Here is a 26,686-nt window from a genome sequence, read left to right as displayed (position 1 = left end):
ATGGGATGAGGATAGTGGCTAAAATATCATAAATTTATCACAATGAATGGCGGTGCTGGCTCAAAGGGCCGAATGGCCTCCTCCTGCACCTGTTTTCTATGTTTCTGTGTAACAAATAAAACAAGGCAATTCTGTAGCTAATTAAAATAAAAGCAGAAAATAATAGTTAGATAGAGCTCTGGGGGCTAGTGGAATCCAGGGATATGGGGAGAAGTTGGGCACAGGTTACTGATTGTGGATGATCAGCCATGATCACAATGAATGGCGGTGCTAGCTCGAAGGGCCAAATGGCCTCCTCCTGCACCTATTTTCTATGTTTCTAAAGGACATACCCAAACGGTTAGCCTGCATCTGTGGGAAGAGAAACTGAGACATTGTTTCAAGTCTTCATCAGAATTTTTTCAAACTGAAATAGTATCTCAGTTTCTCATTCAACGAGTGCAATCTGAGCTGATGAGTATTTTCCCAAGATTTTCTGTTTTTATTTTAGACTTCCAGCATTTGCTGGTCTTTTTTGATTTTCTGAAGATAATTATTGGACTCAGAACATTAATTAGATTTTTTTTTCTGGGTTGGAAAGTTTGCCCAGCAGTAATTATCATGTAATATGACAAAAGGTTTAAACTCCAGCTGAAACTGCCATGAATGCATTTATGCAGACTGCAATATTACAACATGTTTTGGATTCCAAAGTGTAACTGATGCAAATCTTTAGATAGTTCCTCTGTCCCTTCCTTCCCCTCCTCCTTCCCAGATCTCCCTCCATCTTCCTGTCTCCACCTATATCCTTCCTTTGTCCCGCCCCCCTGACATCAGTCTGAAGAAGGGTCTCGACCTGAGACGTCACCCATTCCTTCTCTCCCGAGATGCTGCCTGACCTGCTGAGTTACCCCAGCATTTTGTGAATAAATACCTTCGATTTGTATCAGCATCTGCAGTTATTTTCTTATGATGCAAATGAAGTTGCTGTTCTTTCACAGAGAGAAGACGTCACATTCTAAATGATTTATTGTCATTTTAACCCGTTCCATTCCGTAGAAAAAAAGGATACCGCTATGTTGTAGCGTTACGACAATAACATCTCGCTCTTCCGTGGCATCATAGGGTAAGGGAAGAGCTTGGTGTGATGTGTGTGATTAAACTGATTGCTCTTTACTCAGTTTGTATTCGATCAAGCAAAGCCTTGCACAGGTCCTTCGGGAATTGTAACATCCCATTGGAAATCTCTGGCGCAAGACTGCTCAAAGTGAAGGAGAGGCATTCAGGGCAGTACTGAGGACCACAGGGTCATGGATTGAAGCATAGCATAACTAGCAGGAGAAATACACCACCTCAAAATTAAAATTCAACCTCACTGCCACATCTATGGAAGAGTCTGTGTTTCCCAGATTGATCTCATTCGCCACCTCAGAAACCACAAAAAATCCTGAGGGGATTGACTGCAAGGAATGACAGATCTGAAGTCAATATACAATGATTAAACTGTGCAGGAATGAAGGCAACACAGCGTTCAGTTATGGTGATGTTTTTGGAAAAATACAGCCATACTTGACTCCTCAATGCATAAACCTGGCAGGAAATAATGTGCATCTCCCTGTTGGTGAATAATTAATAAATCTCACGAGCCCCAACCAATCTCAGTTTCAGTTCAATGGAATTCTCTTATTATACATTTAAGGTTTGAAATTATTTAATATGTTTTTCTAACTATATTTCACTGAGACAATGCCTCTCCACAACTTCCATAGATCACAACATCTGCACTTTTGGGTTTAAATTGCAACATTAAACATTGAAAGATAGATCGTGGAAAAAGAGTTTGCATTTTGGTCCACAGGGATCAGAATGGTCCAACTTCAAATATATTTTATGAACAGAAGGAACAGTGTGCTGTGGAAAGAGATACCATGATTACATAATGATTTCAATGGAATGAATTTCACACACAGAGTCTAACCTGCCGACGCCACCATGCAATTTGTTCAATGTTAATATGCGAGGATATATTACCAGAGATCATATGGCATATTTTCAGTAGATCACAGAGCGTCTCAGAGGCACATTACCTCCCTTCCTCAATTAATACCTTGAGGTTTAATTATAAATACCCCAGATTATTCTGTTGAAACTCAATACAAGCCTGGAATAAATACATAACCATAACATATGGAAATCAGTTGCATTAATCAATGGAATTTCACCCATTATATCTTTACATAACCATACTAAATAGTTATTACTTCAAAAATTAAGGCTGTTTTCACAAAGGAAAAAGTAATGCAGGAGTCCAGACTGCATGGTGAACACCATTCTGAAGCAAGTAAGAACAACACTGGGAAGCAATGTTTGAACTTTATGTGTTATACTGTATACTCTGCTGTGTCCTTTAACAATCTTTCTCGCAATTCACAACTCCACAAAGTGGTTCTGTTCACAGAAGCACTGGTCCTATCAAAAGGAAAATGTTGCCCACTGATCTTGCGCAACAATGTACAAAACATTGACAGACAAATTATTGTTACAGTGAAAGGAATTCACAATGTATTTCGCTCGAGCCTTTTACCATGTCTACCAACTCCCTCCTGCAATCTCTAATTGAATATTAGCCTAACGAAGTCTTGGAAATATATTCCAGTATCTTAGTCATCATTGGATCTACATCTTGGAATTTTCTCTCCAACAGCACTTTGGGAACACCTTCACCAGAAGGACTGCAGTGGTACAAGAATGCACCTCCACTTTCTCTGGGGTATTTAGGGACAGATAATAATCGCTGGTCTTGCCAGCTATACCCACATCCCCAAAATGAGTGAAGATAAATTGTTGCACTCACTAAGATTACCAAGATAGGATCTGAGCTGACTTGCAATGGCCAGATGGGCAAATATGACCAACTGAATTAGCATGAATAACCCCAAACTCTTCAGGTATTGTGCCAAGAGCTTTCAGTTGTTTCAGAAAGAAATCAAGAGTCAGTGAATAAATAAGCAGACTACATTAATGATAGAACAAAGGAAGCTGGAGTAACTCAGCGGGACAGGCAGCATCTCTGGAGAGAAGGAATGGGTGACATTTCGGTTCAAGACCCTTCTTCAGACCAGCATTTGGTTTAAACCAGCACCTACAGTTCCTTCTTATACATTAATGATAGACGCAGACTGAAGAGCGGTCTCCTCCCAAAACGAGATGCTGCCTGTCCCGTTGAGTTACTCCAGCATTGTGTGTCTATCTCCTTCCTACAGACTACATTCATGTTTCAGTTTAATTAGGGCACAATTTTTCTCTTTATTCTCTTCCATCTCCTCTTCTCTCCAGAATCACAATCCAACTTTTGTGGAAAGCTTTTGTGAAAGACCTTCTTGTACCAGTCTCAGTACAATGGGGAAATGGGGTAGAATGCTGAAAGAAACCTGAATCAGTCCGTACATTCAGTCATTGCATCTGTCCGGACTCATTTAGAGAGCTTTCCAATTATTCCCACTTCTCTGTTCCTTCTTCAGTTTTTTTTTTAACCTTCAAGTGCATTCTTACCTCCTTTTGAAAGTTCCTGCTGAAGCTGCTTCCATGATCTTTTCAGATACAACGTTCCAGCTTATAACAATTTGCAGTGTTATAAACTAAATATTATTTCCACTCAGTTATTTTACCACCGATGAACTCTGGTTCGAAAACAATTTTGCATTGGAAAGAGTCTCTTCTCATCTATTCTATTAAAACCTCATGTTTGAGGAAAGGTTTTAGCTTTAAATATTATTTCCCCTCAGTTGTTTTACCACCAATGTTCAGCTACAAAAGCAGGTAAATGAGAAGTGGCCTTCTTCATTCAACTGGAGTAATAGAGGTAAATCTTGAGCAAGCCAAACTGTACTTAGTTTAGTTTAGTTTAGAGATACAGCTTGGAGACAGGCCCTTTGGCCCACCGAGTCCACGCCGGCCAGCGATCCCCCAACACTATCCTACACACACTAGGGACAATTTAAACATACACCAAGCCAATTAACCTACATTCCTGTATGTCTTTGGAGTGTGGGAGGAGACCGAAGATCTCGGAGAGAACCCATGCGGTCACGGGGAGAACGTACAAACTCCGTACAGACAGCAACCATAGACGGGATCAAACCTGGGTCTCTGGCGCTGCAAGCACTGTAAGGCAACAACTCTACCGCTGCACCACCGTGTACTCATAGGAAAAATGAATTGTGCACAAAATCTCCATAAGCATTGCAAGCCACTTCTACATATTGGCACGAACAAGCAAGCAATATCCTTTACCTAGGTATAATACATGTATTACACAGATAAAGGCCCTGGCTCCTGTTTGACATTCTTGGTTTACCTTGATGTACTTAGTGCTGCCATCCATAAAGAAAACTAGGTTTAGAAGGTAACGAGCTTGAAAGCTAAAATGCTGCAGATGTTGAAAATCTGTAATAAAAAGATCGAGTTTTGGAAATATTCCACAGAGCAGTCGGCATGTGTGGAAAGAGAACCAGAGCTAATATTACTGGTTGATGACCTCTCATCAGAACTGCTTCCTTGGATGTGATCTTTAGTTTAAAGGACCTAGCTAATTGCTATGGTTCCTTTAAGCTTCGTCTGTCCCTGACACTGGAACGTCCAACTCCCAACATCCTGCTCTCTTAACTTCTGGTTGCCTGCTCTTGCCACCACCACCCAGAAATCTCCATTGCTATCTTCCACCTCCATTCAACTTGCAGCCCCAATTTCCCACTCCTAACTCATATGACTCCCAATCTTCCTTCTTTGTTCCTCCCAATTCCTCCATCTCAGCCTTGACATAGACTGATAGCCCCACACATTCTCCCATTCCTGCCCTTGACCAGGTATAACTGTGGTACTAATAGTGACCAGCTTTCTATTTCCTCACCTGTGGCATTCTAACTTGGTGGCCGTCAGTTCTGAGCTGTGATATCAACAATGCCTGGATTCAGGGTACAAACTTGACTAAAATAGAGCTCTGACAAGCATGTAACACTAAACGTTTTGCCTTGTTAGGTTCTTTTGGGTTAATAAATTAAAGGAGTTAATGGCCTCACTTACATACAAGCTTCCAGTTATGTCGAATGATTAGCTTGCTTAATATTCTCTTTAATCTCTAATATCCAGATTTATTCCCAATGCTAACAACACTTCTGTCAGTAACACCATCCCACTGTGAAATGATAACAGAAATGACCCAACAAACCTCATCACATTGAACTGCCCCATGATGTGTTCAAAAGAAAGTTAGATATAGCTCCGAGGGCAAACGGAATCAAGGGATATGGGGAGAAAGCGGGAGCGGGGTACTAATTTTGGATGATCAGCCATGATCATATTGAATGGCGGTGTTAGCTCAAACGGCCGAATGTCCTACTCTTGCACCTATTTTCTATGTTTCTATCTCACACTGATTCAGTTCCTTATCACAGGGGCTGCCATGTTCAATCATGAGGAAATTCATTCCTGTGGCCAAAAACACCAATTGCAAGTCTTTTCTCATTACGTTTGAAAAATCCTAGACCCAGTCGCAAATGCTGAGTGTCTGTGCATTTAATTTAACTTCATTCCCAGGCTCCGCTTGCTTAGAAGGTATTTGTACCTAATCCCCCAGCAGGGATGGTGTAATGCTCCAATTTAAAATGGATCGAATTTCATTTTATCCTATTTGGTGATAGAGTAGAATAATGTGGAGAAAATGAAAGGGATTCATTTCATTGGGTGCTTGCGGAGCAATCTATTGTGGTTTAGCAGTTTGATTAAACTCTGATTCTAATTTAGATTTTGGATACCTTTGAAATTCATATAATCCATTTGAGATTTGTAGAGACAACTTTTCATGTAAACATGTTTAATCTCTGCCTTTATTTAATGGACCTTCTCACATTATACACTTTCTCCAGCTTGTGATTTTGTGACCCAGGGATTCTTCAATGTTTTCTCATGCGATTGCAAAGAATCGTGTGGGATTGGGATGGGAGGCTCTTGTCAGTGTAGTTCAGATCATAGAGCGAGTTGTATTTCGGTGGGTGAGGCCCAAAGTGAATATTTCAAAAGAGCAGATCAAACAGGAGCTTAGTTTGATAAGGCATTAGATTCTTGTCAGCAGTTGAGGTAAAGTCGGCCCTTTAACTAACACAACCACAGGATTTAACCCTTAAAGAAAGATCAATTCCTGTGCCATTAAAAAAAAACATTCAGGCAATGTTAGTACTGCAATTGATATATACCGTTTGTTTGTTTGCAGCATGTGAAGGCACATTCCAACATTTCTTGTCCATCTTTGAAATTAGCAGATGTTAAGATTCAAACTCCATTGGTGTGACTACATCCCATATCAGCCAGAAGGGGTAAAGATGGCAAACTAAAGGACAGGAGTGAACCATATGGACATTCACAGCAAGCTAATAGTTTCAGGGTTACAATCACTGAGAAAGCTTTAATTCCAGATTTATTTCATGAGTTGTATTTAATTCCTTCACCTGACAATCCATGTCCCTGCATCAATGGTCTGGACTGCTGGTTGCTAGATGATAGCTTAACCATTCCACCATCAAAACCTTCAGGTCACTGTATGTGACCAGAGCCACCAATGCATTTGCCCTCATAGGCACATAGGACCAGTACGGAAACTAAAGAAGTGTGCAATGTGCTTACATTTTGTCAGAACTCATTGAGCAATTAGGGTTTTAGACAAAATGCACATTACATTACACCAGAGAATATCTATGATTTTGAAGAGACGCAAATGTATTGACCAGCTGATTTATTTTCATGTTTTCTTCTGTTTGAAAAAGAATGAGTCCTCCCACTTGCCTGTGGCAGCTCGCCTGAAAGTGGATATTTTAGGTGGCGTTAAGAGGCAATGCTTATCTAATACAGCCATAGTAAAACTGGCAGGCCTGAATGCATTGCTGGTTTTACACACTGTCAGGTTTGATTACATTGGACAATATGAGCCACCCTTCCATTCCAATTCTGGGATATACCAGAGGTGAATTATCAAGTTAATCCTATTATAGTATGCAATATAAAATTATTATTTTATCTATGAACTTTATTTGATCAGTTTCTCATGTAGGTGATTTGACCTGTAGAGGCTTTTGATCTTTCCTGTACAACAATATAACTATAGTGCATTATTCTGCCACGACTTATAACTTTCGTCACATTCATTGACCAGGCTGGATTATTTTATTTGAACATTTGGAGTTAAGGTGGGTTTGTGGGTGAACAGACATAGAAATAAACCAAGATAATAGAGCTAGGGTTCAGATCAGTCATGGTCTAAATTGCAGAGGAGGCATATTACTGACTAAATTTACCTCCTTTATGCCCAATGTAGAGTTAACTAACACACCATTTTTAAAATAAAACTTTTTCCCTTTGATTTCCGTTCTCGTCCTAATCTTGACCCAGGCCTCCAGACTTAAAATCTTACAAAGTATCTCTGATCTTCCAGCTTTGGCTTCTTGATCTTCATTGGAGGTACCTGCTTCATGTTTGTTCGGTATGATTTCATCCACCATGATCCTAGCCATTGAACTACTTTTCCTAAACTACTCCATCTCTCTAACTAATTTTAAGGCACTAATTTTCATCATCTGACATAATCAGTCCCTTGTGCCAGTCCTGCCACTCAACATAAAATCACAGCTCCTATTGTAACTCATCATGACTTTCCAGCAATAACTATATCCCCTAATTCTCTGAATATCTAAACATTTATCTTACTCCGTTTTGAATATCCTCAGAGACTGTGTCTCCACAACCCCCTTGGATAGAAGATTTCAAAGAAGAAATTTCTCCTTGTATCAGTCCTATATGGCCACATTACTTTTGAGTTTTTGACTCCTAGTTTTTGAGACCTCAGCCATGGGAAACAAAGCCCTTAAGAATATTTTACATTTCCTTATCCAAATAACTTAAGTTTCAGTTTTTTTGCTTACAAACATATTAGTGCAATGCTTTGAGATTGCTTGTTTAACAATGGTGGTACATAAATGGGGGATGTAGCTGTTACTGCCTACTTGGCAATGGTGCTCTCATCTGTTGTGCCTCAACAGAGCAAACAGATAAAACTACATGTGCATTTATTGTGCAATTCTTCATAAAATCCATAGATTGCATACGACTGCATTGGTGGTGATGCAGGGACCAATGCAGTCGTATGCAATCTATGGATTTTATGAAGATTGCACAATAAATGCACATGTAGTTTTATCAGATCATATCCCTCCCTGGTTCCTATTACATTATGAAGAAGTTCTTAAACTCATTTTAGGTCCTTCCTTCGAGAATACTGATGGGAAATTCTAATGATTTCATTGAATAACGTATTAGATCAAACACTTGAACCAGCACACAGTGTAACATGGAGGTAATGTTAAAATGTTACTGTTTAATCTGTTGGACACTTGAATGTCTACCACATGACATCGCTAATCTGTTTATTAAAAAATAATCTCCTCAATAAAAGTTTTTTTTGTTGAATAAGGTTGTTGGCTGATAAAACTGATGACTTCATAAAACAGTATAACTTTAATTATTTAATAAATCAACACTTGGCAAATTAACGGATCCCTTTGGTACCGTTTATCTGTCAGCTGTATTATTACAATATTTAAAATTAACTCCAAAGGAAGTTCAAGAAAAATTAAGAAATATATTTTGGAAACAACTCAAGATGCGCTATTGAAATAATTAGCCAGAAATTTACAATTGTAATCTTGGTGAAATTGTCAGCATTCACCCATTACAATGAAAAACTGACAGAAATCTCCAGCACCTAAACAAATGCAGTTTAAGATGGAGATCTTGATGTTGCAGTCAGTGATAACCAACATCCTCAGCTATATTGTTGAATGCTTCGGCAGATGATTGACTAAAATTTTTCAGATTATCTGGATTGCAAAATCTATGAAAGTATTAATTGTTGCTCAATAAAATATAACTTTCTTTCACCAAATTCGTGTTTGAACAATCTCTCTGGCCTTAGGAAAAACATTGATTTTTTAACAGCTTAATTCTATCCGAATAACACAAAAGCTAAATGTTAGATACTGGAAAACTGAAGCAAAACCAAAAATGTTGGAAACACACATCAAATGAAGCAGCATCTGTGGAGAAAGAAACACAACAAAAGGAGAACATTGAAAGGGGAAATGGGGTGATAATGAAAAATATGAAATTCAGGATGTTGCAAAGTGTTTTGCATGAAAAGTTCTGACTATTTAGAGGGTAGCTTGTAATTGGAAGTGGAGCCAAAATGATCTAATGGAAGATCATCAACATCCAATTGCTGCTCAAAGGATATGAGGAGAAGGTAGGAACGGGGTACTGATTGTGGATGATCAGCCATGATCACATTGAATGGCTCGAAGGGCCAAATGGGCACCTATTTTCTATGTTTCTGTTTCTATGGCTTACTGAATATCCACACCTCCCACATCACATTTGCTAAAACAAAATTCAAAATAATAAAATATTTTTCATTATTTTGAGGTCTGTTTAGGACATATATTTTTCTATTTCAATCTTACACATAGGTCCTTGATTTATTTCGCTTTGTGAAATGTGTAAGTACATAAATCAAATTAGAATAATGTTTGATTTTTTTTTTTTTTTTTTTTTTTTTTTTTTTTTTTTTTTTTTTTTTTTTTTTATTTTTTTTTTTTTTTTTATTTTTTTTTTTTTATTTTTTTTACATAACCTGTTTACATCTTTACAGTCATACATTTTTGAATTGATAACATTGTCAATTATTATTATATACCTTTTACCCCTTTTTTTAAATTTATTTTATATAAACTAAATAAAGCTAACGAAGTAGATGAAGTGAAGAAAGAAAAGAGAGAGAAGAAAACTAAAAACAAAAACCAATTTAAAAGAAAAAATAACTAAAAACAAAAAAAAAAAAAAATAAAAAAATAAAAATAAGGAAAAAATTAGTTAAAGAAGAATGGAAAAATTTATTAAAATAACAAAAACTTCATTCGAGATATATTCGTACATTCCAAATTATAGCATTTCATTCATTCTTTAGTCCGAGTGCTAGTCAGGTTCCTGTGCTGAACTATTCTGACCCTTTAAGTAATCAATAAAAGGAGACCATGTTTCAATGAATACTTCCTGTTTGTCCAACAGGGAAAATCTGATTCTTTCCACGTTTAAGGTCTCCGTCATTTCTATAATCCACATTTTAATTGTGGGGGCCGTAGGGCCTTTCCAAAATTTTAGAATTAATTTTTTTCCTGTTATTAAACTATAATCAATAAAGTTTTTTTGTGTTGTTCTGAATGTTTTATTTAATTCTAATTCTAATATTCCGAGTATAATTAATTTTGGATCTGGGTCCAATTGTGTGCTGGTTATTTTAGATATTATACTAAAAATATTTACCCAAAATTTTTTAATTTTTATACAGTTTGCAAACATATGAGATAATGTAGCTTCTAAATGTTGACATTTATCACATTTAGGTGAAATATGTTGGAAAATTTTATGTAGTTTTGTTTTGGAATAATGTAACCTATGTAATACTTTAAATTGTATTAGAGAATGTCTGGCGTTTAGTGAACACTGATCTATATGTTGCAAACTTTCTTCCCAAGTATCTTTCGTTATTACTTGATTTAATTCTTTTTCCCATTTTTGTCTATATAAATCCGTAGAAGGCATGTCACTGTCTAATAAAATATTATATATATAAGATATTAATTTTTCTGTATTAGGATGTTTGTTCCAACATTCGTCAAGAATTTCTGAATTTCTAATTTGAAAATTTTGGGAGTTCGACTTTACGTAATCTCTAAGTTGAAGATATCTGAAATAATCATTTCCACGAAGACCATAAATCTGTTGCAACTCCTGAAATGTCAGAAAGGTGCCTTCCTTATAAAGTTGTCCCATATTTTTAATTCCATAATTCTTCCACTGTGTAAAACCCCGGTCTAACCATGAAGGCTTAAACAAAGGATTATTCACAATTGGAAGAAAAAGCGATAAATTATCTAGTTTTAATGTCTTTTTTAATTGTTTCCAAATTCGTATAGCACTAAATATTATAGGGTTTTCCCTATAAATTTTTTTGTTTAATTTAGACGTGGCAAATAATATCGAACCAATATCAAAAGGCAAACAATCTTCCTTTTCCATTTTTAACCAGTCTGGTTGAAGATCTATTTCTTCCAACCAGAAATTCATATTTTTAATATTAACTGCCCAGAAATAAAACAAAAAATTGGGTAAAGCCAGGCCTCCATTTATTTTTGATTTACACAAGTGTCTTTTATTTATCCTATGATTCTTATAATCCCAGATGAAATCATTAACAATAGAGTCCAATTTTTTAAAAAAGTTTTTTGTCAAATATATCGGAATTGTCTGAAAAAGGTATAATATTTGCGGTAAAAAAATCATTTTTATGGCATTAATTTTGCCTACCATTGAGATGGGGAGTGTTTTCCAGTATTGAATATTCTTATGTAGTTTGTTCAGTAACGGGGGGAAGTTTGCTTTAAATAATGATGTATATATCTTAGTTACATAGATACCTAGATATTTAAATTTTTCATTTACTATTTTAAATGGAAATTGTTGTATTATCTGTTTGTTATGTTCCCTTATTGGCATAATTTCGCTTTTATTCCAATTTATTCTGTATCCTGAAAGTGATCCAAATTGGGTTATTAGCTTTAATAAGTTTGGAATACTAATTTCTGGTTTTGTGATGTAAATTAATACGTCATCAGCATATAGAGAAATTTTGTTCTCTGTGTCCTTTGTGTTATATCCATGTATTTCCGGATGCCCCCTAACTCTTTCTGCCAGTGGCTCAATAGCAAGCGCAAATAATAATGGGGATAACGGGCATCCTTGTCTACAACCTCTAGCTAGGCTAAATTTCGATGACAACCTTTGGTTTGTAAATATTCTAGCCGTGGGATTTGTATATAACAGTTTTATCCATGTACAGAATTTCTCCCCTAGCTGCATATTTTCCATCACCAAAAATAAATAAGACCATTCAACCTGATCAAATGCTTTTTCCGCATCTAGTGAGATTATTGCTAGATCTTCATTAATAATTCTCTTGGAATATATAATATTAAATAATCTTCTTAGATTATAGTATGAGTATCGTTTCTGAATGAAGCCTGTTTGGTCAGGGTGTATTAATTTATTCATCACCGTACTTAATCTATTCGCTAGTATTTTAGTTAAAATTTTTTGATCTGTATTTAAAAGTGCAATTGCTCTGTATGATCCCGGGTCTTCCGGATCTTTATCAGCTTTAGGAATCAGTATTATTATAGATTCATTTAAAGTATCTGGAAGTTTCTGTTGAGTATATATATACTCATACAGTCTATGTAAACGTGGGCTAAGCAAATCATAGAATTTTTTATAAAATTCGGAGCCTAAACCATCTGGTCCTACTGCTTTACCGTTTTTTAAAGAACCAATAGACTCCTCAATATCCTTTATCGTAATCTCCCTTTCTAATAATTCTCTATCGTTTGAATCTAAACCTTTTAAATTACATTTTTTTAAAAAGTCTGCTATTCCTTCTGATTGTGCTACGGTTTTAGTTGAATAAAGGTTCTGATAATATTGAAGAAATCTATCATTTATGTCCTTGGGCATTTTTAATAATTCTCCTGTCTCTGTTCTAATTTTATGAATTATTTTTTCCCCTTCCATTTTTCGTAATTGACGTGCTAATAGTTTTTGTGGTTTGTCTCCAAATTCAAAATGTAATTGTTTTGTTTTTTGATAAAGTTTTATTACTTGTTCTGAATACATTTTATTTAATTTATATTTCAATACAGCAATTTTATTATGTTTTAAAGTAGATGGCATTCTCGCATTTTCTATATCTAGTTGTTTAATTTCACTTTCCAATGTATGTTGCTTAATCCTGTTCTCTTTATTATAAAATGCTTGAGCAGAAATTAATGTACCTCGAACATACGCTTTAAACGTTTCCCACATAAGAGAAATAGGTGTGTCAGGGTTGTCATTTACCTCCAAAAATATTTGAATCTGTTTAATAATATATTCCTGGGATGACTTTTCGTTCAAAATTTGTGGGTTAAATCTCCAATATGCTTGTTTCTCGGACATTCCATTTAATTTAATCATGAATGTTACAGGTGCATGATCCGAAATTATAATGTTATGGTATTTTGAATTATAAATAAATGGAATAAACGTAGAGTCAACTAAAAAATAATCTATTCTTGAGTATGTTTTGTGTACTGGTGAGTAAAATGAATATTCCCGTCCAGTTGGGTTTTCTATTCTCCAGACATCCTTAATATTAGTGGTATTAATAAATGAATTTAAAAATACACTTGATTGAGATTTTATTTTTTTTTGCATTGATGATCTATCTAAGTATGGATCTAATGTACAATTGAAGTCTCCTCCAATTATTAATTTATATTGTGTGAATTCAGGAATATTATTAAATGTTTTATTAAAGAACATAGGGTTATCAAAATTAGGCCCGTAAACATTAAGAAGAATCACTTTTTCTCCATTTAATTCTCCAACTAATATAATATATCTGCCATCAATATCCACTATTGTTGAGGAGTTCTTAAAAGGTATTCCTTTACGAATTAGTATTGCAACTCCTCTAGACTTGTGGGAAAAGGAGGAGTGATATGATTCAGCAATCCACTTAGCTTTAAGTCTATGTTGAGATTCCTTCTTGAGATGTGTTTCTTGAAGAAATATTATATCAGTTTTGATTAAATTTAGATGTGCCAAAACTTTACCTCTCTTAATTGGTTCATTGATTCCCTTGACATTCCAACTACAAAATGTTATTCCCTGACCCCCACTTGTCATATTAATGTCTTGCATATTGTTTCTAAGGTGGTCTATAACCGATCAGAAGGTACAACACACAGAACCTGACCCTGCTCCCGAACCTCAAATAGATGAATTTAAAATCATATACAACGCTCTTCCGAACACATCTCCTTGTATTTGTCTTATTTTCCCATTCTAACATTAAGTTACAAAAATATTTAAAAAGAGAAAAGTGATAGAGTTGGTTAATATAGGGTGAAAGAAAAGAAACTACCTCTACAATTAGTGTAGTTAGTGATAGCCACACTAACGTGGCTAGAATTCTAAAGACTTCCGTAGCCTTTGTAAAAAAAAAAAAATTCTAGCTCCGTGCGCAAAGAAAATAAAGGGTTATTTCTAACATTCATATATCTTCTTTGGGAGTAACAAACTTATTTACATACCCATACATACACACACACGATATACCCCTATATATATATATACATACCCATATGTATGCATACATAAGCACATAACCTCTACATATCTCTACCTATCATATTAATTTTTCCACTAAATCTATCATAAATTTAATTTTAAATTGAAAAGTAAAGAGAAAAACGGTCAAACTTTATTATGACTTAGGCTAATTTACCTCTTGCATATCTTCCTAAATAATATAATTGTGTAATTCATTTCTATGTTAATCGAAGACTATTGATTATTCATCATTGTTATCAATCATATACAGTATTAAATTTATATGATTTATGTTAATGTTAATAATTTTATTAATAATTTTTAGTGGTAATATAAATATTTAATAAATATTGGTTATTACATATATAGTTATATATGAGTATACAGATAATAATAATGATTAGTAAACAGAAAAAACAGAAAAGACACGGTTTTCTCCAATGTCCTCCATCCATTTCGGTTTCCGGATCTCCTCAAAGCTCTTGAAAAAACTTTAAAGGTCTTTTTAGATCTGGCGGGACTCCTAAAGGGTAATGTAAATTCTTCAGTCTGTCATGTTTCCGACTTCTTTAGCGTATTCCATTGCTTTTTCATGGTCTGTAAAAAAGTGTACCTTGGACTTGTAGGAGACTCTTAGTCTTGCGGGATAAAGCAAGCTGTATCTCAGATCAGGTACCTTCTTCAAAATTCTCTTTGTCTCAATGAACTGCACTCTTTTCTTGTGAACTTCTACCGGATAATCGCGGTAAATACTGAATCTCGCACCTTCAAAAAGGAGCTGTCCGCCTCGAACCATTTTCCTCATTATATCATCCAATTCATGATCCAATTGCACCTTTACAATAATTTGTCTTGGGTGGGCATCATCCTGTATACGTTTTTGCTGCACTCTATGGGCTCGACCGAGTAAAGGTTTATGATCCAATTTTAAGGCTTTATGTAAAAGGTCTGCCACAAAATCCCGAGTACCCATTTCTTTCTCACCTCCTTCTTTCACCCCTACAATCCTTAGATTCTTACGTCTTTGCCGCCCCTCCAAATCGGTACATTTCTCATTTAATTTGATCACCATATCTGAGAGGCGTTGGTTTTCAGTAAGGAGTCGACTTGCCATTCCCTCATTTGACGTCGCCCATTTCTCCAGTTCGGTTAACGCTATTTGATGTTGACCAAGTTCATAATGAACGGGGTCCATCTCCGTTTTAACCTTCGTTTCCACCAAAACCAGCCTGGCTTCCAGTACTTCCATTTGCGCTTTGACCTCTTCCTCCCTCGTCCTCTTCCAACTTTCCAGCATGAGCTGAACGGTAGAAAGCATTTCTGTTTTAAATTCCGACCTAAAAGAGTCAAGTTTCTCACCAAAGGTTTTTAATTCGGCAGCAAGAAAAGTTTTAAAATCCTCCATTTCGGACTTTTTCATTCTCTTCGAAGGGTCTTCCTGGGCCCTCGTTGTAATTGAGGCCGAGGCCTCTAAAGGGCCTTCCTCTTCCATCTGCGGTTTTTTACCGGTTTTTTTTTGTCCCCCACGGGGGGGGGGGCTGCGTTGTAACGACATATCTTAAAGTCGCGCGCCTGATGACGTCACGCAGGCAGCCGTTCAGATTGCGATCGCTGCAGGTAAAACCCAGATTTCTCCCGTTTTTTTTTCCCTCGGCACGGAGCTAGTTGGCGCTGGACTCAAGCCTCCATAGCGCCACCGGAAGAGATTTTTTTCTTTAACTACCTGCTTTGCCATTCTGTGATTATGCGTTATTCTGGTTGGCTACTTAGCCAGCATGGTGACGCAATTTATCTGCAGAAGACTCCTGACAGCAAACGAAAAGTAAAAACACACGGTACAGAATCAAGTTTTAGGAATGCCACCCCACTGGTTCAAACATCTGGAGTTATTGGTTTTACATATTTTTTAATAAATCCAGAAAATTAGGTTAAACTGCAAAATATCTCTACAGAGTATATATTTATCCACACTGACAAATACCTTGTTCTTGATAAATGAAGCTCATGATTTTACTTGAATCCCTTTTGGAAAATAATTATTGGTTCATTGTTCTGACTCCAATAGTGTGGTTGGAGTCTGGAACTCACTGCCTGGGGTGGTGGTGGAGGCGGGAACACTCACAACGTTTAAGAGGCATTTGGATGGGCACTTGAAATGCTACAACATTCAGGGCTACGGTCCAAATGCGGGAAAATGGGATTAAAATTAGACTGTTTGGTAACGGGCGGCGCGGACACGATGGGCCGAAGGGCCTCTTTCTGTGCTGTAGGACTCTATGACTCTATGACTCCTTGGGGTTGTGACTTTATGGTTTGGAGACTTCCTGCAGGTGAGAAACCCAAGAATGCAAACAAGGCCAAAAGCAACTGTGAGAATATATCATCAGACACACTGGCGCAGAAATAACTCAAGGCCAAACAGTGCATGTAAAAGGAGGAATAATCTAGTTCCATACAGTATCCTTCTATAATTTTAAAGTTAAAATACTGAAGATGCAATTTGAAAAAAAAAAGGCATGAAACACAGGAAACATTCGGCAGGTAAGTCAGCATCACTGGGAGATAATGTTTCAGCTCGAAGCCTCTTCATCACAGCTGGGATTGGAATAAAAAATAGAAACATCGCAAAATAGGTGCAGGAGTACCAGCACCGCCATTCAATACGATCATGGCTGATCATCCAAAATCAGTACCCCGTTCCTGCTTTTTCCCCATATCCCTTGATTCCTTTAGCCCTAAGAGCTAAACCTAACTTAAAACATCTAGTGAATTGGCCTCCACTGCCTTCTGTGGCAGAGAATCCCACAGATTCACAACTCTCTAGGTGAAAATGTTTTTCCTCATCTCAGTCCTAAATGGCCTACCCCTTATTCTGAAACTGTGACCTCTGGTTCTGGACTCCCCCAACATCAGGAACATTTTTCCTGCATCTAGCCTGTCCAATCCCTTAAGAATTTTATATGTTTCTATAAGATCCCCTTTCATCCTTCTAAAATCCAGTGAATTTAAGCCTAGTCGATCCATTCTTTCAAATTCTTCCCATTATATTTTATCTAATGTTATGAATATAAACATACCATTCGCCTTCATGTGTTTACCATCCTCCCCGTTAACGCCTCTATACAACTTCACCTCAAATACTCCTGGAGGAAATGAGTTCTGCATTCTCATGACTTTCTACATTTTTTGGAGTTCTGCACTGGATTTACTAATGACCATCTTTTATCTGTGGCTCCTGCACTTGGTAAATGCTATATATTTATTCACTGACGATATTTTTGTAACACTCGCTTCATCTGGCAGTTAATACTCAAAATGAATTTCAAAATTGGGCCATTTTCCCGCATTTGGACCGTAGCCCTGAATGTTGTAGCATTTCAAGTTGCAAAACTAGGACTACGCGTACAATCTTCAGTATCTCACACCATTATGATAAATGGTTCTCTTGTGGCATTTTGGTCTGGTGATTTTTCATTTCCTTTACTCCAGATCCATCTCAAGCTTGACCCTTGGCACTGAACCACACAGATTTTGTTTTTGTTCAGCATTTGACAGCTTTATGCTTCTCCCCCCACTCCTTCGTCCCTCACTGTCACTTCAGAAAAGTTGTTTTTTTTACACTGAGGGGAATAATTTTGGCTGATATCTTTGTGAACCAAACCTTGGACTTAAAATGTTCTCTCTCTTTCTCTTTCAAACTTAATTGGAGGGCCATAACCCAGCTGAGTCAAGATTGGATATTTTTTATGAAAATTGCCTTTGTGCAATGTGAAAACTTGATAACATTAATTCTTCTATTTAGTATAACATACCTACTGTAGCTGGCTTGAACATATACTATATCTCAATAAGATGCGCTTCAACTTGCCCATATCCAAATAAAAAAAGCTTTTGACAGTGTGTGTAATATTTTGTTCAACCCTTTACACAACAAAGATTCCCTGTTCCAATTCCTGGGTCATGTTATGTTAAATGATACACAAAAAAAGTTTATGATCTGCATCATAGAACAATCTGTTCTCGCTGCTATGATCTCTTACCCTTAAAGGAATGGCCAATGGCAGTAAATCTAATGGAACATCTCGCCCAAAACTTCTCGGAACACAAAGAATCGTTTCCTGACAAACATACATTACTTACTTTCTCATGACGGATTTTCAATTTATGGATATTCATGGCCCATTAAACACCTAACATAAAGTATAGTCAAGCTCAGTAGTCGCACTCTCACCTCTATGTCAAGATGTCATGGGTTCTGGTCACTCCAATCTCTTCCCCCACGCACGTTGATCTTCACTACAATTCCCTCTCATAGTCTTCTCTCATTCCTGATCTTCTCATGGTAACCTGCAGTCACTTTTCCTGATGACTATGCCGAGTGTCTACTCCACATCCTAATTGCCTTCTTCCAAATCTTCAGTGCCAGACCTTTGATCATGCTCCCTTTCCATTAATCCACTCACCATCCAAGCAGTTTCCCAATTCTTTAAGCTGATTCCCATTATAATCCCCCTATTGCCATTCCTGTATCTTGTATTATTATAGTTTGTGCACAGATGCAAATGCCAAGGACCAGAAATGCAAGTTTTAATGCACAAAGCAATGTTGAGTTTCATGCACAATGCTATCTTGCTCCCATACCAAGCTGCCATATAACCTGCATCACACCTTCTCTGCTCCTCTGTTGAAGAATTTGTAGTAACCTAAGTTCATTCCAATAAAAACCTTTATTGTTTTTTAATGGAATTCAGTTATGCTAACGTGTTTCAATGGAAATGAGCCACACACAGATTAAAGATCTAGCCTTATATTTTTGCTATCTTCCTTGTGCACCTTGCATCAACACTTTCTTCAAAGGGTTGTAGGTGGAGAGAATCAACAACTTCAAGTCTCTCGGTAGATGCAATACATAGGGCCCACCCTGGCGCTGAGGCAACGGTTCAGCGAGCCAAAAGTATGTTTTTCTGGCCTGCTATGTCTGACTACATGCGCAAGAGGGTGCAATCATGTGCGGTGTGTAACAGTTTGGCCCCACATCAGCAAAGGGAACCACTTTTGCTGCACCCGGTTCCTGATTTACCCTGGTCCTCTGTGGCCACTGATATTTGTGAGTGGCGTGGCAATCAATATCTGGTTCTGGTGGATTCCTATTCCGGATGGTTGGAGATCGATTTGCTCCGCACAGTTTCCTCAGCGGCGATAATTCAAAAACTGGCGAGACATTTCTCAGTCCATGGGTCTCCTCACACCCTCATGTCGGATAATGCCGGTCAATTTACCAGTCAGTGTTTCAAGGACTTTGCTACGCGCTGGGATTTTAAACACATCACCAGCAGCCCGGAGTATCCACAGTCAAACGGGCTAGCCGAGAGGGCTGTCTGTAGTGCCAAACAGGTCATGGAGAGATCCAGAAGAGCCGGGTCTGATGTATTCCTGGATCTCCTCAATCTCCGTAACATTTCACGTGACCCGGTATTGGGTTCGCCGGCCCAACGATTGATGTCCAGACAAACTCGTACCACCCTTCCTGTTGCAAGACACCTGCTGCAGCCCCATGTTCACGAGCCCCAATTTGTTCAGGCTCAGCTGCAACATAAACGGCAGATCCAGAAGGCGTATTACGACAGGTCTAGCCATCCTCTCCAGCCTCTGTCGGAGGGTCAGACGGTCCGTCTGCAGACCCAGAAGGGTCATGATCGTCTGGGTGTAGTTAGTGGGACCTGCCAGGAGCCGCGGTCCTATCTTGTCCAATCGGAAGGAGGAACCTACCGGCGGAACAGAAAACACCTTCTACCGGTGAATGAGCCGGTGCCATCTCATCCGCGTCAGCATGGCTACACGGAGGTCGCAGATGGCAGGTTACGGACCAATGGAGGCCAGGCGTCGGCAGACCACAAGCTGGTCTTAACACCAACAAAGGAGCCGGTGATGGAATCACCCATAAAGTTGCCTACACAGCCACCCATGACTTCACTGGTGCAGTCTCCTGTGCAGAAGGCCGTTGCGAGACCAGTGCCGTTTGAACCACCACCCATGGTGCTGACACCTACAATGGATACGGCGGAGGGCTTGTATCGTACTCGTGCAGGACGGGTCTGTAAGCCCAATCCCAAGTACCAAGACTGTGGCTAGACACTTGCTATGGACTCTGGTTAATTACGGTCGTTACCGTTCCCCTTTTGTTTATCTTACTCGAGTTGTATCCTCCTCTGCTTAGCGTTTGTCGTAGTTGTTTTTTCATCCCTTGTATTAGGATGGGGGTAAGTTGTAGTTGTTTCATATTGTAGTGGCTTTATATACTCTTATCTAGTTTGGGGGGCTTATGCTTAAGAAGGGGGATGTAGATCCATGTCTGGTTTTACTGTTGTGCACCCGGTCCGTAATCCAGGCCGGGTTTTGTACTAGTTATCCTGGTGTTAGCTGGGAGATCCTGTGGGGAACTGGAGGTAATGGCAGCCAGCATCTGTACTATAAGGACCCGCTAATAAAGGACTTATATATATATACCTGAGTGCCTCTCAATGAACACACTCACAAACAGGCAGCATCTCTGGAGAGAAGGAATGGGTGACGTTTCAGGTCGAGACCCTTCTTCAGACTGAAGAAGGCTCTTGACCCGAAACATCACCCATTCCTTCTCTCCAGAGATGCTGCCTGTCCCGCTGAGTTACTCCAGCATTTTGCATTTACCTTCGATTTAAACCAACATCTGCAGTTCTTTCTTACACTTCAAGTCCCCATGCAGGCATATCCCTGAAGATCTATCCTGAGCCCAGCTCATTGATGCAATAATAAACAGAGCCCATCATCGTTAGAGGATCGTGGGGATTCTGTATGTCAATGAATACTCTCTTGAAATTCTACAGGTGTACGGTAGAGAGCATATTGACTGATTGTCTCAAGGCATGGATCGGCAATTTGAACACCCTGAAATGAGGGAGATTATAAAAAATGGTGAACACCACCTGATCCATCACAGATACTGACCTCTCCACCATAGAAGGAATCCATAGGAAACACTACCTCAAAAAGGCAGCCGGCATCATCAAAGAACCACCCTTGTCCATGCTCTCATTTTACTCTTACCAACAGGAAGAAGGAAAAGGAGTATGAAAACCAAGTTCAAGAATAGCTTCTTCCAAACAACCATCAGCCTCTTGAACACTACACAACACGAACTGATGAATTACTGACTGTCTTTGGAAGCACATTGGGCTTTATTTGTACAGGTATTGGGGTTATTAATTAATCTAATTTTTGAATTTTATATATGTGTATCGTGTTACAGGCCTGTTATGCTGATGGAAATAAGGATTTCATTATTCCAGTCCCTGGTACATATGACAAATAACTCTTTTGACTCTTAGCTCTTCACATTTACCACAGTGCATTCATATCCTTTTTCAAATCTGCTCCTTTTGTGTCTCTGTTATAGAGGGTTCTGAGGTGATCAGATCAGGCCCATGTGGGAACTATGGAATCTTCAGCATTCAGGGCAGGAAGTGCCAGAAGAGATGGATAGTCTGTGAGGTGGTTTGCGACTTATACTTCTTCCTAAGTGTTCCCAAAGCATGGCCTCAACTTTCCGTGTATCATTCTGGTCAAGGACCAAATATTCCCAGGAGTCAGAAGAATTGTGTCATTCCTTTAAAAAGGCTTTAAACACATCCTTCAGTCTTTACATCCGTCAACCTGGTAAACTCTTTATTTTGCTAATATACCTTTTGGAACAACAACAACACAAAGCACTTCACGCCTGGACTGTCCAAGATTTGATGAGAGATGAACACTACTTTTCAACTCTGTTAGAATGAAAAATATCAGTAGAAAATTGTCATTTATACTACATCAGTGAATAAATAAAGTGACCCTTTATATCTTCTTATATTTTGAAATGCTGACTGCTTCATTCAGATCTGAACACTCACACCATCAAAAGATGCCAAAATTTCAGTTTACAGATTACAGGGTTAATTAATTTTAGCGTTTTTACCATCAAAATCAAATAATAGAATGCCAGATCTCAAATAAGCACCTGAAGACAATAGACAATAGGTGCAGGAGTAGGCCATTCGGCCCTTCGAGCCAGCACCGCCATTCAATGTGATCATGGCTGATCATTCACAATCAGTACCCCATTCCTGCCTTCTCCCCAAACCCCCGAATTCCACAGATTTATCCCTTGCTTCAGAGCACTTGAAGTCATTTGAATGGAACATCAAGGATTTACAAACCAGGGTGGGAATATTCCCCATGTTTTTAGCAGTTCCCAGAGTTAAAGTCATAATCCATCTGCTCAAGGTACCTGCTATTGTAATTGTTCTCTGTAACCCAAATGCACAACTGAGAAAAATAAGTTTACCTTCATCATGTCAATCTTGCGTGCTTGCTGTAAGATCGCTTGGTTGATACTTCTTCATATTATAGAACTGTTGCACCAGTACTGAGGAGCATGGTTACACTCCAGGCCCCATAACATAACTGGTTTGCTCTTACCTAGAGAGAGAGCAGAAGAAGATTCTGATGAGCAAAAGGAAAATAAAGTATTGAGAAGAGTGTCTTGCAATTATATTGAACCATTCAAGGTAGCAAAAGGTCCTCAAAAGTGTGCTCAATGTTACAGAAGTCAATCTTCCATTCAGCAACTCCTACAAACAGCAATATGATAGACTTGGAACTCCTATTTGGTGATGCTGATCGATGAATGAATATTGGTGAAGGCATCAGGGATAAATCCCTTGTTCTTCTTTGAAATAGTGCCATGGATCATTTGGAAAAGTGGAGACCGAGAGGAAATTTAACAGAAGTATTAAATCTTGAAGAGCCTTTTTAGAGTAAATAGGAAGGAGCAGTTTTCCTTATCAAATAATAACAACACTGTTATGGTATAATAATAATCACGTTTGTTTCATGTGTGATTGAAAACTGCATTTTGCAGAATCAAAATTGTCATCAGCATTTTGCTCAATGTTCAAAACTGGCATGAAGCATGGTTGACTCAAGAAACCGCAGATGCTGGAATCTTGAGGAAATAACAATGTGCTGGAGGTACTCCGTCAGTCAGGCAGCATCTGTTAGGGTTTCTGCTAAACACTTGCTCTCTTTCCAGCCAGGCTTGCAGGATCTCCCGATTGTTAAACATTTTAACCCCCTTCCCATTCCCATTCCGACATTTTTGTCCTTGGCCTCCTCCATTGCCAGAGTGATGCCACTCGCAAACTGGAGAATCAGCATCTCATATTCTGCTCAACAGCTTGCAACACAACACTATAAACATTGATTTCTCCAATTTCAAATAACCACTTGCAAGCCCTCACTTTTTCCTGCCCCTTCCCACAATCTGGTGTGCATACCTTTTCCCACTTTCTGCCACAGCCCAAGTCACCCTGCTCCTTTTCTCTCCTCCATGCATCTAAATTTCATATACATGCTCCAATCTTCCTTTTATCTCCCCTTCCCCTGTCCGCTTTCATCCAGATTCCTCCCTCTAGCTTTACAATTCATTCCTCTTTTTCTTTCTTTATTTTTTGCCTCATTTACATCTCTAGCCTTTGGCACTTACTTCACCCTTCTGCCAATCAACCCCCTCACCTGTATCCACCCATCCCTTGCCAGGCTTCATCACACCCTCAGCACCCTTTTCCAGCTTTGTCCCTCCTGCACCTTTGTGTGAAGTGGATTGAACCACTGAATTCCACATTGTTTATTGCTCATGAACCATTGGGGTTGGGCAGTTAGATTGGAAACACTATCTGCACAATGGTGATCCCCCTGATGAAATTCTGAAGCCTTTTTTTAATTGCCGCATGCAGAATAAAAGTTGATTTAAAAAGACTTGACTTGGTTCATTCTAAATTATGTATTCCTACCAGATTTTTAAATTAACTTTATGAGATGGCTTGATTAAAGTTGATTTGATTTCTTCAGTTGCATTAGCCTTAATCTGGCCTTTACATATTCATTCTAATGGCCAACTTCAGTCGTTCTCTTATCTCACATTATTTTTCAGTGAATAGTTAAAATCTTGCATTTCTGAATCATGTATGAAAATGCGTCATTTTTGCAGACTTCATAAAACATATTATCATGTAATATGACAGAAGAAGGGTCTTGAACTGAAACATCATCTAGCCATGCTTGCAAAACACAGAAAATAAAGTCTTAAACAGATTTTGAAAACAGAAAGGGAACATTACACTGGTGTTGATTAAGGAAGCTTGTAATTGTGTGGAAAGTTCAGAAAAATCCCAGAGGTGATAAGCGGTTGCCGTAAATTGCAGAAAATTAAATAAATTAACCGGCAAGCAGGAAGTATTCTGTTGTAACCTTAGTCATTTCGATGCTAAAAAGTAATGGGCTGATTCCTTACCAGTATTTAGCTTCCTATTCACACTTGGTGTTTTTGTATCTTTATTTCTCAGTCACTTTACCCACTGAATACACATTATGTGACATAGGAGTTCAAAGTGATCGCAAGAAACATTATATTCCAATTATCATCTCTCTGGGCGACACAGTGGCATAGCAGTAGAGCTGTTGCCTTCCAGCGCCATAGACATCAGTTCAATCCTGCCTATGTGTGCTGTCTGTCGGGAGTTTTGTGTTCCCCCTGTGATCATGTTGGTTTTCTCCGGTTTCCTCCCACACTCCAAAGACATGCAGGTCTGTAAGTTAATTGGCTTTGGTAATATTATAAATTGTCCCTGGTATGTAGGATGGTGTTATTGTATGGGGTGATCACTGGTCGGCGTGTACTCGGTGAGCTGAAGGGCCTGTTTCCACATTGTATTTCTAAATTCTAAAGTAATGTCGCTCGCATTACCAATCTCGTTGTACCAATGTACAATGACAATAAAGATGTATTGTATTGTATTGTATTGTATGTGGTGACTCAGACCGAGCATCTTTGAAAGATGGATTCTTGCATTTTGTCCTGCTGGCTCCTAAATCTAAGAATCAATTCTCATTTTGGCAGGTGATGGTGGGGGAATGGGTAGGCTGTGCAGGTGGTACACTGTGCCCAACTTCATTGTCAGCCGATTTTATGGAAACTGCTTTACCTCCTTCCTGATTCCTGCAGACAAAATCAGGACATTGGTTGCAAAGCCCTCACACCTAATGCTGGAAGGTCATCTAGCTCAGTGCAGTGAAGGGATAAATCATTCTCCAGACAACCAGCCTTTTCTGTTTGTGATAGGTCTAGCCAGTTCTGATGTGAGGTCTTTCTCTGCATCATTAACCCTGTGCAATTCCCTACAAAATTCCCTACCTGGTCTGTTGTTTCCAGCATTAATCTTAATTCCATTGTTTTCAGCACAATTTCAGATTTCTTGGTTCCAGCACTTTTTCCTCTCTACTACACTCACTTACACACCTTCATACTGATCAATGTTGATCAACAAGTATTTATCACAGTCTCGCAGAAGACACCAACATCATTAGCATCACATAAACAGCCTTGGCCTCCATGTTATAACCAGCAGTCTCTTTGTTAGGTCCATCAACATCTCCCCATCTCTGCAACTTAAAACTCACTTAATTTCTAACTTGTGAGCTGAAGAACAGTTCGGGAGGATGGGAAAAAATGAAGGAGAATCAGCAACTCACTGATGGCTCTGATATGTAAAGGATCTTCAGTATTATCAAAGTCATGTACAGTTCAAACACCAAAGAACCCAATCAATGTTGAACCGCGAATGGAGGTAGAATTATTCAGAACGGAACAGGTTGTTAATGGCCACTAGAGGGAATATACTCCTCCCCACTGCTGCATCTTATCTATAAGAAATGAACAAAACCCAAGTAAAAAATATCCAGGCCTCGGGAGAAGATGGTATTGCCCCAGAAATTCTAAACCTCAGCTGTGAAGTGCTTCAGCCATGAAACCATAATCCTGTTATCCTCAACTGGGAAAGGGATGGCACGCCGGCAAATCTCAGGGGTGCCAACATGAAGCAAACATTAGATCAAGTTGAATTTCCTGCGGGGATATCAATTTGAGGATTCAAAGGGGACCCTCAGTTACTGAAAGGAAAGGTTCTTGTATGACCACAAAAGGTCATGTATACTGGAAGGAGAGGGCGATCTTTGGCAACCACAGGGGCATCTCATTGCTTCCCGCCCCAGGGGAAGTCAATGCAAGTGTCCTCATCAATCACCATATCCCAGTGGCCAAAGTGCTGCTCCTTGAATCAGTGAGGATTTCGATCATTTGTTCATCGATCATGAGGCAATAAGAAGAAAATGTATGGAGCAAAATCAGTCACGATGCATGACCTTTCTCAACTTCAATGAATTTGGAACACCCTTCTCAAATTCAGTGATCCACATAAAGTTTTATGTCTTTGTACATTTAGTTAATGACTGCTTGAAAAGGATTGACCTAACAGATAGGCCTACT

The 26,686-nt window shown here is 38.5% G+C and overlaps 1 protein-coding gene across 3 annotated transcripts in view; it reads right to left on the bottom strand.

Moving 5' to 3' along the window:
- The window catches only part of lingo2 (leucine rich repeat and Ig domain containing 2), a 535,791-nt gene that overhangs the window by 88,694 nt on the left and 420,411 nt on the right, over positions 1 to 26,686 (bottom strand). For all 3 annotated transcript variants that reach the window (XM_078394985.1, XM_078394980.1, XM_078394984.1), the window contains one exon: positions 22,649 to 22,782. Coding sequence is in view for 2 of the 3 variants with exons in the window: in XM_078394980.1 (XP_078251106.1) it covers positions 22,649 to 22,657 (9 nt within the window). In the remaining variant the exon portion in view is untranslated. The remainder of the gene's footprint in view (positions 1 to 22,648; positions 22,783 to 26,686) is intronic.

This window comes from Rhinoraja longicauda, chromosome 3, assembly GCF_053455715.1.
Source record: "Rhinoraja longicauda isolate Sanriku21f chromosome 3, sRhiLon1.1, whole genome shotgun sequence".
Lineage (NCBI taxonomy): Eukaryota > Metazoa > Chordata > Chondrichthyes > Rajiformes > Arhynchobatidae > Rhinoraja > Rhinoraja longicauda.
Note: the sequence above shows the minus strand (reverse complement) of the source record. Positions and strands in the feature narration are given on the sequence as shown.